The 18,944-nt window shown below is 43.0% G+C and overlaps 1 protein-coding gene across 1 annotated transcript; it reads left to right on the top strand.

Moving 5' to 3' along the window:
* The first annotated feature begins 83 nt into the window (after positions 1 to 83).
* Positions 84 to 17,623, top strand: LOC116053299 (flotillin-2). The gene is made up of 11 exons (XM_031304342.2): positions 84 to 324; positions 1,484 to 1,565; positions 3,189 to 3,279; positions 5,327 to 5,450; positions 7,095 to 7,213; positions 8,773 to 8,886; positions 8,982 to 9,101; positions 10,727 to 10,941; positions 11,573 to 11,756; positions 13,877 to 14,026; positions 15,131 to 17,623. The coding sequence occupies exons 1-11, from the start codon at positions 276 to 278 to the stop codon at positions 15,167 to 15,169; spliced, it is 1,287 nt and encodes a 428-aa protein (XP_031160202.1). The 5' UTR covers positions 84 to 275; the 3' UTR covers positions 15,170 to 17,623.
* Positions 17,624 to 18,944: the final 1,321 nt, after the last annotated feature.

Raw genomic sequence — 18,944 nt, 5'->3', positions numbered from 1 at the left:
TTGAGAAACTAGCTCATAATTTTGAGATAGTTTCCCATTATAATGACTTACAGGATCTATTGTTTTCCCTTCACGGGCCACAGTCTCTTGTGTTGACAAACGTTACGTCACTACGCGGTGTCGTTAGGTGGGGCGGGGGCTGTGTTGTTGCTATCGTCTTGTTGCGGGGGGACGCGAAGACTCCTTCACACCATTCAGATTTGGATTAAACAACGGATACCATTTATATCATCAACTCCGTAAAGGATCCCGCTGTTTGCCAATCTCGAGTCAACATGGGGAGCTGTTTAACTGTGGGGCCGAACGAAGCTCTGGTGGTCTCCGGTAGGTGGTCCCCCTTCTGACTGAGCTAACGAAGCTAAGCTAGCTGTCATTTCATATGACAGCTAGCTAGCTAGCTAGCTAGCTAAGTAAGTTAGCTTAGTTGTCATATGAATGAACGGTTTTTTTTTTTACTCGTTTGTAGCAGCATAGTTTGTCTTCTTATACAGAAATAATAACCTGGTAGCTAACGTTACCGCATATAGCTAGCTAGCTACCAAGTTAAATCAGTAGTAACGTCAATAACGGCTTACTTATAACCGTTATGCTAACATCGATAGCAAGCAGGCAGCGACGCTACTAACGTTATTTGCAGGTAATAATGAGCTAATGGTCTCAGACACAATCTGACCCATAGACATATATACATATGTAGCTATATATGTATATATGTCTATGCTCTGACCAGCCTCACAACACTCTACAGCAATCAGTGTCAAGCAAAATATAACACAATGTAAATTGATCTGCAACATTTGAAACCAGAAACTAAAAGCTGAATATATTGTTATCTAGCCCTAAAAAAGCATTAATGAATGAGCAGCCTCTCTCTCTACTGTCAGACAGAAAGTACAGACAGATCTAAATGAAGTTCATGCTCAATGACCACAAATTGACAATCCAAACAAACAGGAAGACGCAAAAGATAATGACAACAAAGTTTTTTAAAACACGTTCTTCTGCATTTCCTTTCCCTGCTCTCCTCCGTCTCTCTGTCACCTGTGTTTCGCTCACACACACACACACACACACACACACACACACACACACACACACACACACACACACACACACACACACACACACACACAATTAGTGGAGAGCTCAGGAAATAGAGCCACAGAAAATGTTAAAGCTATGTGGAAAAATACCAAAATACAAAACGTACATAAATATAAATTTATTATAAAATATATAATATAAATATAAAATTTTAATTTAAATTTCCTCATCTGTGATGTGTTATGGTCGAGTTTTATCTCTGTATTGTCGACAATTTGATTAGAGATTGAAAATTAAGCATCCCTGAATGAAAACGGTGTAGAATACAGATGTGTCCAATAAGGTACAGCACACAGTTTCAATTGTAGTAACTGTGGTATTGTCACAGAAAATATATCACAGATGCGTTGTCTTAATGCAACTGTTCCTCTTCCCTCAGGTGGTTGTTGTGGCTCTGATACAAAGACCTACGCTGTGGGAGGCTGGGCCTGGGCTTGGTGTCTCATCTCGGACACCCAGAGGTGAAAAAACTGTTAAAACGTAATGTCCATTTATGTTATCTGCACATGGAGTTGGTCTTTTAGAAGCTCCTTAAAACGCTTTTGTGCCAGCAACTGCTACTCATCACAGATAAGTGGATTATACTATTTAAAGTGCTCATATTATGCTCATTTCCAGGTTCATAATTGTATTTAGAGGTTATATCAGAATAGGTTTACATGGTTTAATTTTCAAAAAACACCATATTTTGTTGTACTGCACATTGCTGCAGCTCCTCTTTTCACCCTGTGTGTTGAGCTCTCTGTTTTAGCTACAGAGTGAGACCTCTCACTGCTGTAACATCTTTGTTGGGAGTCACACATGTGCAGTACCTAGGTAAGGACTACTAGCCAGTCAGAAGCAGAGTATGAGGGCGTGTCCTGACAGTAGCTAGGTAAGGACTACTAGCCAGTCAGAAGCAGAGTATGAGGGCGTGTCCTGACAGTACCTAGGTAAGGACTACTAGCCAGTCAGAAGCAGAGTATGAGGGCGTGACCTGACAGTAGCTAGGTAAGGACTACTAGCCAGTCAGAAGCAGAGTATGAGGGCGTGCCCTGACAGTAGCTAGGTAAGGACTACTAGCCAGTCAGAAGCAGAGTATGAGGGCGTGCCCTGACAGTAGCTAGGTAAGGACTACTAGCCAGTCAGAAGCAGAGTATGAGGGCGTGCCCTGACAGTAGCTAAGTAAGGACTACTAGCCAGTCAGAAGCAGAGTATGAGGGCGTGCCCTGACAGTAGCTAGGTAAGGACTACTAGCCAGTCAGAAGCAGAGTATGAGGGCGTGCCATGCTAGCAGCTAGGCGAGCATTATAACATGTGTTCCAAAGTGACCACGTGTGTCTCTGAAGTAAAGGCTGGACTACAACAGAGCTGTTTGGAGCAGTTTGTGAACAGTGTTTTCTGTTGGAGATGGTAAGTCCCTTTGGGGAGGACTTTGGGCTTTTTCACAATGTGAACCTATAACGTGCACAACAAAGATATATAACACAATAAAGGAAAGGGAAAAAGCCAAAAAGCATAATATGAGCACTTTAAAGCCCTCTGTCCAATCTTATTTGAAGAAAATGGCCAAGGTTTTTGAGCCACAGCTGAAATGGGCTTTTGCGGTCTTGGATTTCCTCACGGGAGTCAGTCCCATTATCTGCAAACAATCTGTAAGCAAGTGGAGAGTGAAAGCTGTTTTACCATATTCTGTTGACTATTACACAGTGTTGTTGTTTTTAATGTTAACAGGTACAAAAGTCTCTATTTCAGCCTACACATGCACACCAGGGTTATCATAGTAAACTAAAACAATCAGTACAAAGTGCTTTTGGTAAACTTAAACTAAATAAAAACTAAAACCTTAAAAAACAAACAGAAAAACTGATACCGGGGCGCTCTGGTAGCTCACCTGGTTGAGCGTGCGCCCAGTATAATAAGTCTGAGTCCTTACCGCAGTGGCCTAGGTTCGAGTCCAACCTGTGGCCCTTTGCTGCCTTTAAAGGCCCCCCTCTTTCTCCCCATTTCCGGCCATTTCAGCTATTCCATTAAATAAGGCAAAAAAGCTTGCTCTCATCACTTAATATTCCTATCGTCATGGCACTTTTGTTTTCTCGCTCTAGGATAACCCTGGAGATCATGACTCTGCAGCCCCGATGTGAGGACGTGGAGACAGCAGAGGGGGTAGCCATCACGGTCACAGGTGTGGCTCAGGTAAGACCACATCCCAGTGTCCTCCGTGTGAACGCTGTCACACACATGGACCAGGCCTATTTTACCGACTTCCTCCGATATCACTAGGTCTGCACGTTGAACCTCATTATTTTGTTCTAACGGAAATGTTTCTCTAGCGCTGCATAAATACAAGTGAAGAGAGCTGCAATCTTTGTCTTGTTTACATGTTCTTTAAGCCCGAGACACACCAACCCGATAATCGGCCGTCGGACAGTCTGGCGAGGTCAGTGACTCGATTCTGTTCGGTGCGTTCCGTGCCGTCGTCCGTCCGAGGGGCCGTCAGCCTTCATTTTGGCCGATTTGACACGTATAATCGGCGGGGCGGGACTGCCTTTTCTGCCGAGGGTCGGCCGTCTGGTCAGTGTGTCTGGCCCTTTAAGCAGATAGTTCCTGATCTAAATAACATTTTGCAAAGTTTAGACAAAGTTTTATTTTGTCAAAAGTTTAGTGTTGCTTGTGCTGAGAGAGCATTATACATTTGAGAACTTCATCTGTTAACTAAAACAATAGTTTTATAAAATACATTTTTATCATTAAGGCATCAACAAAATTACTATTAGGACCAAAAATTCAGCAAATGTATTCGGCACTAGTATAAAAACATCTTAAATAAAAACCCAACCCTTGTTCCTATTTACCTTGTTTATCTTATTTGGTTTTGATGACATTTCTGAAAGCTGATGGCCAGACTCTATCTACACCATTAACACCCATCTTGTTGCATTTTTTTTCTTTACCTCCAAATGGTTGCCAAGGCTAGCCTGGTCCTACCAGACTCTGGTCCATTAGCCTGGTCCTACCAGACTCTGGTCCATTAGCCTGGTCCTACCAGACTCTGGTCCACTAGCCTGGTCCTACCAGACTCTGGTCCACTAGCCTGGTCCTACCAGACTCTGGTCCACTAGCCTGGTCCTACCAGACTCTGGTCCATTAGCCTGGTCCTACCAGACTCTGGTACATTTTATTTGTACAGAGAGTCTGGCCACTCTCCATTGACAAGAGTTAACTTCCTTGAAGGCGGGTACTCTGTTGAAGTTTGAAACTATTGGATCTGCGGTAGCCTGGCTCCGCCCTCCTACATACTGCTGTTCATTTTTTGAATTATGGTCTCGTTGATTTTAAAATCGGTGATAAAGCAGGGGGTGTTTTAGGGCGTGGCTATGATGTGATTGCCAGTGAAAGTGCGTAACGTAGAGTGTAAGCAGCTCCTCCCTCACTCTTCCCTCTCGTCTAAAATCGTCGCATCCGCAACCAGGATGTCTGAGCCCGTAACGGCAAACTTGACGACTCATAGAAGCTCTCCACAAACCAATGGGTGATGTCACACATGCTCTGTCCACTAATTTACAGTCTATGGGTAGGACCAGGCTAACAAGAGGGGAGACGACAACAACTATCGGCTTAGTATCGCTAGCGTTAGCCGTAGCCAACTCCTTCACCACAAACGGAGCGAGCTGGAAAATCTAACTTTTCCCGAACCCCGTGGGGAGGAGGGCCACAACATCATGGCCACCAACACAACTCAGCAAAGATTGTTCTTGCTCGGGCTTTAACTTCTGGATATTTGGCAGCGTTGCCACAACGGACCGCATCTTTCTCCGCCGCCATTACGGAACTACAACTCAAACTAGCGCACAACCTCAACGTCATCGTTCTCAGCCACTCCTTCTGTTCGCTGATTGGACCGGTTAAGATTTGGCCGGAGAAAACCCGCGAATATACCGCAAACCCAGACGTAGTACTGAAGGAAAATGAAAATCGGAAGTACGTAGGAGGGCGGAGCCAGGCTATGCAAAGGCTGCATCAGACTTTCTCAATATTATTCAGCATATCACAGCTGGAAATGTTTCTGCATTAGATTTAATGAAATGCCACACAACCAAGACTTGCCTGATGTATTACATTACTGCACAAATGTTTGACACAGTTTTACTGGTATTTTGAGGGAGCAGATAATATAGCCACACATAACTTACTCTGACGAGTTTTGGTCCGTCAGCAGATGAGCTCACTGTGTCTTCTTCAGGTGAAAGTCATGACGGAGCATGACTTACTGGCAGTAGCTTGTGAGCAGTTCCTGGGTAAATCAGTCATGGAAATCAAAGCTGTGGTTCTGCAGACTTTGGAGGGACATCTGCGCTCCATTCTAGGTATGGACTTTAATTTAATTTGAACAACATTTGACCCTGTTTACACGTTGTTTTTTAAAATGCGTCTTGAGCGATCAGATCACAAGTGGACAGCGTTAAATGCAAGTTTAAATGACCACCAAGACCGCATTGTGATCCGATCACTTGCCGCAAGGATCTGGGACGCATTTGACCACATATGTTTTGTAGTGTAAACGCCAAAGCGCCCTGATGCGTAACAGGAAAATACGTCATAAATGCAGGATGTGGGTTTTTTTTGGTTTTGGTGAAAGCTTGCCCACATTGTGATCCGATCACTCAAACCGCTTGCCGAGATGGTTTGGGACGCATTTGACGACATATATTTTTTGTAGTGTAAATGCTAATGCGTCCTGATGCGTCCCGGACAAGGATGTAACAGGGAAATTACATTTGACAACGAGATGGATGAAGTGTTGCGTGATCGTCCAGCGTTTTTGGCCGATGGAAGAGATGAGTTGGATTCTGCTGACAGAAAATTTCCACCGACACCACCGCTGACGTGAGACTGCCGAGAGCGTTTGCGTAATAACTGTGGGCAGGATCTTTGACCTTCTACTGGAAGTGATGTAAGCAGAAACGAAATTCTGAATGCAGGTGGTCAGCTGAAGACGCCTGATAGACAGAGGTGTCTCCGCTGTCCGCCTGTGTTCGGATCACTAGAAAGCATTTTAAAACCCGGTGTAAACAGGGTCATAGTTAGGATTATTCCACCTGAACTGCAACTAACAATTATTTTCATTGTTAATAAATCTGCCAATTAATTTGTGGATTCGTTTTTTGTCTTCTTTTAGGTAGTAAGAGAAACGTTTACTCCGTGACGTCTTGAAATTACTTCTTTTGTTTGCCCAACAGTCCAAAACCAAAAAGATATTCAACTTACAAAACAGAGAAAAGAAGTAAATGTTCACAATGAAGAATCTTTGTCAACTGAAAAAAAATATATTGCATTGGTCATTTTTCTGCCGGTCGACAAATTTATTAACCCTTGTGTTGTCTTCCCGTCGACCTGCGACTTTTTGTTTTTCTGGGTCAAAATCTTAAACTATAATTGGTCGACACGTTTTCTCACTTTTCCCAACATTTTTGTCACTTTTTCCGATGTTTTTGTCGTTTTTTTTTGTGTGCTTTTTTGACGTTTCTGTTCTTTTTGTCCCACTTTTTTAAATCTTTTTTTTTTTTTTTTTGACATTTTGTCCATTTTTTTAATGTTCTTCTATCATTTTTTTTTTTCTTCAGAATGCTATAAAATTTAATAAAACACCCAAATTCAATGAAAGTAGTGAACTGATCATTTATTTTTACGGAACCATCCACGTTATTTTTTTTAATTTATTTGACAATGTGGTTGAAAGAAACCCAAATTTTCTGATCAAATTTGACCCGAGGACAACAGGAGGTTAAACATCATTGTCTTAACTCTAGATTGATTTGTGGCAGCAGTGCAGTATTTGTCATGCATATTGTCAGAACATTTGCGTCTCTTTAGTTAAAAGGATTACATGCTTCTCTAAAGGGTTAAAATAACCAAGCTGTGCTGCCCTCGTTTTTACACAATCCATTATGGATTGAAAGGTACACATGGACGTGTGGGATGGAGATATTGACAACGTCTCTCTTTTACAGGTACCTTGACTGTAGAGCAGATCTATCAAGACAGAGACCAGTTTGCTAAACTGGTGAGGGAGGTAGCAGCTCCCGACGTGGGCAGGATGGGCATCGAGATTCTCAGCTTTACCATTAAGGTGGGTTGACGATGCTGTCGCAGGCTACGGCAACGGTACGTAGTGCTCAGACAGCAAACCGGAATACCTGAAGAAAATGCTAATGTAGCTACCGAGCAAAGACAGGTCAAAAAATAATACAGTTCAGCGTGCACTTTGACTCCAATGCAAAGAGAAAACGGCACATTGCAATAAACCTGCAGTCTCAATCCAAGAAGAAACCAGCGCACGAGAATCCTCGCTCTTCCCTCCTCCCTCCTCATCTCCTCCGAGACACATTTTAGTGATTGGAACGTCCTTCGAAGATGGTGGACCTCGACTAATTTTCTGTCAGTTGGAGGACGGAGGAGCGAGGAAGAGAGGAAGCACAATGAGCAAAATGGAAAGCACCCCCCACGTCTGTGTAGTGCTAGCTGTTCAAACGTTTTCTATGCCAACATCTAGCTAGTCGACGTCATGGAGTAGGGTTGGTTTATGGGTTGTAACATTAAGCGAGAGAGACGGCAGCGTTTTACATGACTGACAAAGAGGAAAGCTAGCAGACTCTTTCGTTAGATCAGCTATGAAAACACGAATGTATGTTTACCACAATATGTTTGGCCACAATAATCGCGATAATTGTGAGCGCTCGGTTGTTTCCATTTCTGTCTGACGCATGAACTCCCACTAAGAGCCGACATTTGGGAAATGCAGTGTGTGTTTAAAGGCTAAGCAGTTCTGTAGAAGTCATAGGAACATGAGTCAGCAGCCACCCTGTCTTGGTTTTTAATCTATCGAATATGTTTCATCTGCTGCCGAGGCTGCTGCTCATTAGAGACGTCATCAGACTGCCCCTGTACAGTTGGACTGCGGTTGATGAGAACTAATTGAAGTGTGGAGCAGACACAGCGGCTGGCCGTAATGCTTAGCTGAAAGCCCAGAGTCTGTTTCACCAGTTAGCTCATTAGTGGAGGCTTCAAGACATTAGCTGGTCATCTATGTTGTGTGTGTGTGTGTGTGTGTGTGTGTGTGTGTATTTATACCATATGGTATAAATACACACACACACACACACACACACTAGGGCTGCACAATATTTCGGTTTCTTTTGTTTAATTGCGTCATCGCAATATGAACTGGCGCAATAAACACATTGTGAAAGGCTGTGACATATCGCCAAAGACAGAAAATATCAGTAGAAAACTGCACTTTATACTGTAAAGTGCAGTTCCTTCTGTAGCAGTTCCTGCAGTTTCCTACTGATCTTTTTAATTGTTTTAGTGCTGCCTTTTAAATTCAATTCAATGTTCAATTTGTTCAATAAAAGGATGCTGGGAATGGTTGCCTGTCATTCGTTTTGAATTCAACAAGCAATTTGTTGTATTGTAGAAGAATACTGAAAGCAGCAGAAATGCAGAACCGAGTACACTTTATACAGCAGGTAATATCGTTATCGTGATATTCAACAACTTTATGGCATATTTTTCCTCATACCGTGCAGCCCTGAGACACACATATATACAGTACATCTATATACAGTTTCCTGTGGTTTTAGTGTTTGCAGGAGGCTTCCAGGTTGACCTGTTTGTCTGTGCTCGCAGGATGTGTACGATAAACTGGATTACCTGAGCTCCCTTGGGAAGACCCAGACTGCGGCTGTCCAGAGGGACGCAGACATCGGCGTGGCTGAGGCAGAGAGGGATGCTGGGATACGGGTAAGGAGGTCCTAGCAGGTGGGAGACTCTGAGAAGTGGATTCTGGGTGGACAAAAAAAAATTGAACACAGCTTTACTTCTTTATCGTCTCATAGGAAGCCGAGTGTAAGAAGGAGATGATGCACGTCAAATTCCAGGCTGACACCAAGATGGCGGATTCCAAACGAGAACTGGAGCTGCAGAAAGCTCATTTCAACCAGGAAGTCAACACCAAGGTGGGCACCTGACGTTTGAACCTGACTTAACTGTGCGAGGGCATGAGGACAAAAAAAGAAAAGAAAAAGCTGGCAGCGTTTTGGTTCCAAAAAGCAGCCGAGAGCGTCTTTTTGTTTTGTTATAACAACAGCTACCGCTACAGTATCCAAGAGTGCCATGTGGAGTGTAAACCAAAGCGGTAAAGTGAGCTAGAGAATGAACAGAGAGAGGGAGTGGTGCTGTTGTGGCTGTAAGCGGTCCAACAAAGTGCTGCCGCGAGGGACTAAACGCTGAGAGATGCATAAACACACTGTGACGCGCTCAAGATTGTATTGCAATGATTTATTCCTCTTCTTCCACACGTAAAATACCACTAGCACTGCAGTTACCAGATATAAAGTTACTTTGGGAGTCGAAAGAAGTGCGTTAGTGCGGCGGTCAACAGAAAGTGTTCGCTCCCAGGCTCACCCCCCTCTCTGTCAAAGCCCAAATAAACCCAGGTGAACAGGTGAAGCAGACAAATATACTGTTATCACTTCCGCTCAAACCGTCATGAAAACTCCCACCGTATAACAATCAATAAATAATATAAATGAGACCATAAACAACATGCAATATGTGGCTCCTACAGGTGCTACTGCTATAACTCGCCGTGCTCCGACTCTAGCACAAGTTCATCTACCTTCTCCATTTTTTCTTGTTGTTGTGGAAACGAAATCTGGTCAGCTGTCAAAAAAAAGCGCCTGACATAGGGCGTTTTTTTTCTTCAGAAAAGTTGAACCTTTTTCAACTTCAAAAAGAAGCTTCTGAGCTGCTGAAAAACATTGGCGGTGGCGTTTAAAAAAGCGCTCAGGACTTTTTTTGAAAACACGTTTTACTCCACAGGATTGTAAAACAGACGCTGGCAGCTTCCAAAAAAAAGACAGCAAGTGTGAACATTGCCTTAGGGCCTCCTGCACACTGGCTGCGTGGCGTGAGCGTGGCGTTTATGTTGCGTGTCCGTTGCGTGGCGGATGCGTGGCGGATGCGTGGCGGCTGCGTGGCGGCTGCGTGGCGTTTTCTATGTCTTTGCACACCAGAAAGGTGTCTGACGCGGCGCTGCTGCTGCTAGCCTTGTCTGTACACATGTATGTTTCCCATTGATAAAATGAAATAATATATACTGATTTGATTACAGCAAAGACAACGTCCAAATATTATTTCTTTTAAATTACATTTATATTTGCATTTATGTCAAAACCTAGAGACTTTCAAACATCAACATGTCATTTATTAATATGTATTTGTGTCAAAATGACAGATAAACATCTTTTTCGTATTCTATTTTGCCTGGAAACGCTTCCAACACACTTGCGTGTCGCGTGAGAAATAGGCGTCAATCCTATTTCTAGCATGCACGTGTTTTCGGCGCGGCTCGAGCCGCTCCTGAGACTTGCGTTTCACGCAGGCAGCGTGCAAGCTCTAAGCTGTTAACATAGGAGCCGAAATAAAAACGGACACGCCACGCCGCTGACACGCTCACCCCACACAGCCAGTGTGCAGGAGGCCTTAAGCAGCAACCTCTGATGCTAAAAAAAAAAAAAATGAAGCCAATGCAGAAGTGCAGAAAGCTGCAGTTGACCATCTCACGTGCTGATGTTTTCAGAAAGCAGAGGCCCAGCTGGCGTACGAGCTGCAGGCAGCCAAGGAGCAGCAGAAGATCTGCCTGGAGGAGATTGAGATCGAAGTGGTGCAGAGGAAGAAGCAGATCACCATTGAGGAGAGGGAGATAGAGCGGACGGACAAGGAGCTCATCGCCACAGTCAAGAGGCCCGCTGAGGCAGAGGCCTACAAAATGCAGCAGCTGGCCGAGGGGCAGAAGTGAGTGAGAACCCAGCGGTTAAAAAGGGGCATTCAGACCGTTTTAAGAGCTTTTTCAACCATTATCACCAATCAGAAGAAATTGCACGATCACAGAGAACCAACGCTTTGACAACACAAGTGTTCGGCAAAGTCCACACTCCTCTTGTCCTCTTGCTACAGCAGCCTGTAGTTGACTTAAAAGCGAGGACTTAGCGAGCTAATTAGAGTGGACGTCTAGTATTGATTTAATGTCAAAATGCAACACACTCCAGTAGCATTATTGAGGGCTGCAACTTGTCTATAAAATGGTGAAAAATGTGGATCAGTGTTTCCCAAAAGCCCAAGAAGACGTCCTCAAATGTCTTGTTTTGTCCACAACTCAAAGATATTCAGTTTACTGTCACAGAGAAGAGAAGAGACTATATAATATTCACATTTGACAAGATGGAATCAGAGCATTTTTTGACTCAAACTGATTAAATCGATTATCAAAGTAGATGGCGTTTTATTTAACAGTTGACAACTCATCGATTAATCTTTGCGATTAGCAGTTAGGAGTACGCAGCATATTGTGAGATGTGTTAAATGGATGAGTCAGATATCTGTTCATTTAACTTGTGTGTGTGTCCCCCCACCCCCCCCGCATCAGGACGAAGACGGTGCTGATAGCTCAGGCTCAGGCAGAAAAGATCAGGAAGATCGGCGAGGCGGAGGCTTCCTCCATCGAAGCCGTGGGCAAGGCGGAGGCTGAGAAGATGAGACTGAAGGCTGAGGCCTACCAGCAGTACGGAGAGGCAGCCAAGACCGCTCTGGTCCTCGAGGCCCTGCCTACGGTAAAACATAGAAGGCTTCTCCAAGTGTCCTTAAAGTGCTCATATAATGCTCATTTTCAGGTTCATAATTGTATTTAGAGGTTATATCAGAATAGGCTAACATGGTTTAATTTTCAGAAAACACCATATATTTGTTCTACTGCACATTGCTGCAGCTCCTCTTTTCAACCTGTGTGTTGAGCTCTCTGTTTTAGCTACAGAGTGAGACATCTCACTTCTGTTCCATCTTTGTTGGGAGTCGCACATGCGCAGTAGCTAGATAAGGACTACTAGCCAGTCAGGAGCAGAGTATGAGGGCGTGACCTGACAGTACCTAGGTAAGGACTACTAGCCAGTCAGAAGCAGAGTATGAGGGCGTGCCCTGACAGTACCTAGGTAAGGACTACTAGCCAGTCAGGAGCAGAGTATGAGGGCGTGCCCTGACAGTAGCTAGGTAAGGACTACTAGCCAGTCAGAAGCAGAGTATGAGGGCGTGCCCTGCTAGCAGCTAGGCGAGCATTATAACGTGTGTTCCAAAGTGACCACGTGTGTCTCTGAAGTAAAGGCTGGACTACAACAGAGCTGTTTGGAGCAGTTTGTGAACAGTGTTTTCTGTTGGAGATGGTAAGTCCCTTTGGGGAGGACTTTGGGCTTTTTCACTTTGTAAACCTATAACGTGCACAAAAAAGATATATAACACGATAAAGGAAAGGGAAAAAGCCAAAAAGCACAATATGAGCACTTTAAAAGGTCCATAATGCACCTCCAGCTCCTCTAAACACCTGTAGTTTTGTTCAAGAGAACTTTCATGTTGAGTTCACTGGTTTGATCGAGCATCAAACGTTTTACGACAAGCATGAGCCAGCGTTACGTCCGTGCGTGGTTCCCACACTAAGAAGTATTTCTCTTATCTGTACATGAATTGAAAAATTCTCCAATTACTAGAGTTGTAAAAACACCGTACGTTCATTCCCTTGCTTGCCAAGCGGTAGTGAGCAGATCTATACCGCTCTCATATCTGTCTGTTAAATATGAGGTTACTGCCGCAAGACAGTTGGCCTTAAACGAGGGGAAAACTGCTAGCCTGGCTGTGTATTAATCTAATAAATCTGCCCAGCATTACCTCTAAAATCTTTTGTTATATCTTGTTTGTATAATCCCCTCAGTACTCCCCACACGAGCACCCAGAAAGCTGCAACCCAACCTTTAATAGTTGCAGACAGTGTTCAAAGCTCAAACCCAAATTCAACAGATCTACAAGACAAGATCTATTTCTTCAGGCAATGGAACATAATCCATGGAGAAATTGAAGGAAAATGACAGCTGTCAGTCTGTAGTCGGGATTAAAGTGCGGATAACTCTGCTCCGGTCGCATCTACACGTCTGCTTCCTCTTTCTCTATCTCTCTTCTGCCCACTTTACACACACACTGAGCTCTCTTAAAGGAGCCGCAGCACCATTTTACAACAAATGCCTTATCGCGCTGATGTGACCGAGCCCGACCCGAACCCGAACACCATTTTTAAACGTCGGGTCCCGTCGGGCTTGGTCACATCAGCGCGATAAGGCATTTGTTGTAAAATGGTGCTGCGGCTCCTTTAAGAGAGCTCAGTGTGTGTGTAAAGTGGGCAGAAGAGAGATAGAGAAAGAGGAAGCAGACGTGTAGATGCGACCGGAGCAGAGTTGGTGGAATAAGTTGAAGTTTTGTACACAGCTGTGTGAGGTGTCCGAACTAAGCCCCAGACTGAAAGCCAAGTTCATTCATCTGCTCACCAGAAACGTGATTTTAACCCCGACGTCATTCATTTTATAATGAAAGGTTAACACGTTGAACATTTTAACAGCTTATTAACGTGCGCTGATGACCTCATCTGTTGACATTTCCGAATGCCTTCCTACAGTTGCTTAATAAAAGCTTTCCACACAAACAAACGTACACGGGTCATTAGTATGAGGGAAAAAAATGAGATTTTAACTGTGTCGGACGTGGGCCGGACTCGGACAGAAAAATGCGGCCCGATCCGCACTCTAGTCGGGATCACCGCAGTTGCTTCATCTTGATGTATAACATGATAACTCAATGTGTTTTTTTTATTTTTTATTTATGTCCCTACAGTAAACACTTTCTTGTATCTTTGTAGATTGCTTCCAAGGTGGCTGCGCCGTTAGCCAAGACCAATGAGATCGTCATGCTCAGTGGGGACGGCAACCGCCTGACCGGCGAGGTGAACCGCCTTTTGGCTGAACTTCCTGTGTCTGTCAACGCTCTCACTGGGGTGGATTTGTCAAAGGTAAGCACTATAATAACAATGCTAGTAACAGCTCTCCAAATCCACAGGTGGTGAATAAGAATTATTAAATCAACTACAAGAACACTGAGGCAGATGAACTTTCTAAATTCAAAGGGAGCGGTCTACACAATGCCGACTCTTAGAGCATTGGGGTGTTGAGTCTGTAGTTTATCAATGACAGAGTTGAGTCACTTGCTATGTCCGCGGCAGCTTATTTTGCGATATAAACAACAAAGATGGCGCATAGAAACTCCCTCAGCAGATAAAATGGACGGAGACTCACGCCTAACAGTTCGATATCCAGGTTACAGGAAATTATATTGCACCGTGGTGCATTCAAAGTTATTGTATAATACCTTTTTCCCATCTGGTGGTTGTTTTTTGTCATTGAACTGCAATTTACTGGTGAAATAAGTTATTGTTATACATTATTAATAAATAATTCAATTTCGACCATATGGCCTTAGCAATCAACAAGCCGTTCTTAAATGTCGCCGACTGTCGTTTTGTGCTCTTGTTTGTTTTTTTTTTTGTTTTTTTAAGTATTGGTTCAGGCACCGTTTAAAAATATCACTTTAGCACCGGTACGCAGCACGCTGTCGCACTAAAGTTAGTAAGGTTATGGAGGAAGTAAGCATTTTCGCTTTTATTTCAAAATGTTTGTGTAATGGCAGCCGTAACATTAATGAGCATACACTGATTAGGTCTAACACCTCCCTCTCCCTCCGGTGACTTCCTCCATCACTGTTCTCCATGTTGTAGGTCTAGTCTAGTTTTTTAATGTTACCGTCTGTGTCTAGGGCTAACTCCCGCCGCCGCATAACTGTGATAAATGTCGATGTAGATTGACGTAAAAGTCGCATCAAATCCGCCCTCGGTTGTTCACACAGGGGCCACATTGAAAAAAATCTGACCTGGGTCTGATTCAGGATCAGATCTGGGCTAGATTTGAGTGTTCACACTACTTCTGAAGAACTCTGACCTGGTCACTTAACCACCAAAAAAAAAAAAAATCTGATTTGGGCCCCTTTTGCCTGCAGTCTGAACGTAGCCGTTGTTTCAGAGTTTCAATGGCAGGTTGAGTAATCTGTCGTCTTTCGACAGATCCCGTTGCTGCAGAAGATGACCGGTGCTCAAGCCTGAAAACCCACTCCTCCACATGACTCCAGTATCTCTTGTATGCACTCTGATAGACTGCCTTTAATACACTTGAAGAATTTTGTTGTTTTATACGTATATATATACTGTAAACCAAGTGAATTTTGGAAACCTCTGGTGCCTTACTTTATACAGGGCCAGAATATCTGCATGCACTGCTGCTCATGAGTTTTTTTGATTTTGTGTTAACATGGGAACATTTTGTGTAGGTTAGATTCATAGTAACACCTAATCTTCTGTATTTATACATAGAGGTCCTGCTTTTTCAGACCACGGGGCCTCTGCTCTCACTTTTTACATTCCGTACGTCGCAGGCCTTTGTTGTTTTATACACCTCTTTCTTTATCGTTAGACACGTCTGCATTCCCTAGGTACCATTAATCTTTTCTTGTAGAGCTTTCTTTGTATTCTACATGTTCTAATATTTAACGATTTGTTATTTATTTTGTGTCACGGATTGATTCTTACAATGCAACAGGTGCTCAGAATCTTAAAAGAAGCCCCTCTCACTGTGCAAAGTTTGTCTGTTCCCCTGAAATAAGTTGAATTCTCAACAAACTGTCGATGTCAGGCATGATACACATGCTTATTATTTACATGCTGGCAGGAAAACGGGAAGCAAAATCTGATCTTGTGCTGATGTGGTTAGCTTGTTATGTGTTCCTTTAATATTCAGTGGAAAACTGTTAGTAGTTTCGGCGTGGAGTTGTGTGAGTTATGTTTATATTTGGGGGGGAAAAGCTTCATGTGAATAGATTCTAAAAATGAAAGGCCGAACAGCGATGCCAAATAGAATAGGTTGTCTTTTAATTTGTATCGTCATTATCAGAAGGACTTGGGATACTGTACAGTTTATCTGATGTGTCATTTCATACTACAAATACCTGTAGATGCTGAGTCATGTTCGACAGGGCGCGTCAACAAACCAAACTCCTACACTTTACACAGAAACACACTTTCTGTTCAATGTTTGCACACGTTTGCATTGATTTTTTTTGTAATAACTGTGACATAAAAAAATAGGACCTTTTAGCACAGCGCTTTAACCTATCAAACAATGTTTTGTCTGTTTTAAATAAGTGATATTGCTGTTTGTAAATGTTCAATGCTTTTTTTCTCGTTTTTTTGGGGGTCCAAAGCACCAAATGTTAAAAAGGGATAGTTCAGATGTTTAGAAGTGTGGTTGTATGAGCTACTTCTCCGTAGTCAGTGTGTTAGCTACGGTAGATGGCGGTCGGCACGCCCCCAGTTTGGAGAAACAGACAGGAGTACCGATACAGAAGCTGAGCGATGTCCTGCTGTGGGACGGTGGGCAGCAGCTAAACGGATTTTAGACACCTAAAAAAAAAAAAAAAAGCCACCAGACTCCATTGACAAAAACAGTAATTTTGCCTCAAAACCAAGGGAGTTGCTGGTCTACTGCTGCCTCCACTGGTTAGTTAGTTTGTGTTATTGTGTGACTTAACTGAATCTGAACTAACAATTTTCAAACACCAAAATCACACAATAGCACAAACTAACTAACTGATGGAGGCAGCGGTTAGAGCAGCAACTCCCGTGTCCTGCGAGCTAAAATGACTGGTTTTGTCAAAGGAGTCTGGTGGCTTTGAAGAGAGCAGAGATGACGGCTTCAGATTCCCGTCGTAATGGGCAATGCAACAAAATGGGCAATGGCATATTTTCAAGGTGTGAAAATATTCTAAATATAGCATACAATTAGACAGATTTTTTAGGTGTCTAAAATACATTTAGCTGCGGCCCCCGTCCACAGCAACACTGTAGCTAATACACCGACTATGGAGCAGTAGCTTATACAACCCCGTTATCCTTTTAAGTTCAGTGCAGCGGTAGAAAGAATCTGACGTGGAAAGGTTTCGGAGCAGTTACAGTATATTATTGGGCATACCTCCTATGAAATGTATTCCACCGACTTGGACACTAACTTCCAGAAGAACAGCTCGTCTCCCTTCAATGCTGTAAAGAGCTGCTCTCACCTACGCTAAACCTAAACTAGCGTGGCAGTGACGTTTACTTTGAACCACCAAGCAGGTGACGAATACAGTGGTGGTTTTATGTATGACTGACACAGATTCACAGAGGACTGTTAAAACTATTGTTTATTTTTTTTAGTGGGCTCATCCTCAGTTAATTTATGTTTGTATCATTCATTGCTGATATCGTGACTTGACAAATACTGTGACCATATTGATTTGTTTAGCTTCAAATGTGTATTCATGTACATTTTCCTAAAGTTATTTACAACAACACTGTGCGTGTCCAACGGACCACGAGTTCATGAAGGCTCTCGCTGCATGTCATCCATCTGTACCCACAATCATCTGTTCACTAGTAGCTAAATGTCAAAATAACTCAGAAATGCCATAATTTATTTATTTATTTATTTGCCATGCAATGTTTATTAAATTAATAATGACTTGACGTTTTTTTTCACTGACTCGGCTTCTAGTCCTGGTTTAAGGTATGGTGATGTTCAACGTCATACACACATATATATATATATATATATATATATATATATATATATACAAACTTGTTTATTAAAAAATAAAACCAGATTTCAGTCAGTATCCCTTTGCATATTTATTTTATCTTTTGTCAGTTTTGGTTTAAGATGTTATCTGTTTCTATCAGTTATTATGGCCATTTGGCCAAGTGCTCATATTATGATTTTTGGCTTTTTCCCTTTCCTTTATCGTGTTATATATCTTTGTTGTGCACGTTATAGATTTACAAAGTGAAAAAGCCCAAAGTCCTCCCCAAAGGGACTTACCATCTCCAACAGAAAACACTGTTCACAAACTGCTCCAAACAGCTCTATTGTAGTCCAGCCTTTACTTCAGAGACACACGTGGTCACTTTGGAACACACGTTATAATGCTCGCCTAGCTGCTAGCATGGCACGCCCTCATACTCTGCTTCTGACTGGCTAGTAGTCCTTACCTAGCTACTGTCAGGGCACGCCCTCATACTCTGCTTCTGACTGGCTAGTAGTCCTTACCTAGCTACTGTCAGGGCACGCCCTCATACTCTGCTTCTGACTGGCTAGTAGTCCTTACCTAGCTACTGTCAGGGCACGCCCTCATACTCTGCTTCTGACTGGCTAGTAGTCCTTACCTAGGTACTGTCAGGGCACGCCCTCATACTCTGCTTCTGACTGGCTAGTAGTCCTTACCTAGCTACTGCGCATGTGCGACTCCCAACAAAGATGTTACAGAAGTGAGAGGTCTCACTCTGTAGCTAAAACAGAGAGCTCAACACAGGGTGAAAAGAGGAGCTGCAGCAATGTGCACTACAACAAAAATATGGTGTTTTCTGAAAATTAAACTATGTAAACCTATTCTGATATAACCTCTAAATACAATTATGAACCTGAAAATGAGCATAATATGAGCACTTTAAGCATTTCTGAAATGAACTGTGTTCAACAACCTATTCAGATTTCCCAGATTATTTTTTAGTGGTTGAAAGTAACTATATTTACTTAAATACTGGACTTAAAAAGGGATAGTTTGGATCTTTTTAAGTGTTGTTGTATGAGGTACTCCTCCATAGTCAGTGATGGCGGTCAGTAATCAAAGCCACCAGACTCCAAAAACAGTCATTTTACGTCGCAGAACACGGGAGTTGCTGGTCTACCGCTGCCTCCATCGGTTAGTTTATATTATTTTAAAGGATAGGAACTAAAACTGAATGTGCCATTCTAGAGGCAACAACGCATTCGTTGTTCAATTTTGAGGAT

The sequence above is a fragment of the Sander lucioperca genome, chromosome 20 (genome assembly GCF_008315115.2).
Source record: "Sander lucioperca isolate FBNREF2018 chromosome 20, SLUC_FBN_1.2, whole genome shotgun sequence".
NCBI lineage: Eukaryota > Metazoa > Chordata > Actinopteri > Perciformes > Percidae > Sander > Sander lucioperca.
Note: the sequence above shows the minus strand (reverse complement) of the source record. Positions and strands in the feature narration are given on the sequence as shown.

What these genes read in the sequence shown, in the direction of transcription:
- LOC116053299 (XM_031304342.2), top strand. Translation starts at nt 276, where the DNA reads ATGGGGAGCTGTTTAACTGTGGGGCCGAACGAAGCTCTGGTGGTCTCC. An exon ending in ACATCTGCGCTCCATTCTAG is followed by an intron (nt 5,451 to 7,094) that starts GTATGGACTTTA and finishes TCTCTTTTACAG; the next exon opens with GTACCTTGACTGTAGAGCAG. An exon ending in CTGGGGTGGATTTGTCAAAG is followed by an intron (nt 14,027 to 15,130) that starts GTAAGCACTATA and finishes GTCTTTCGACAG; the next exon opens with ATCCCGTTGCTGCAGAAGAT.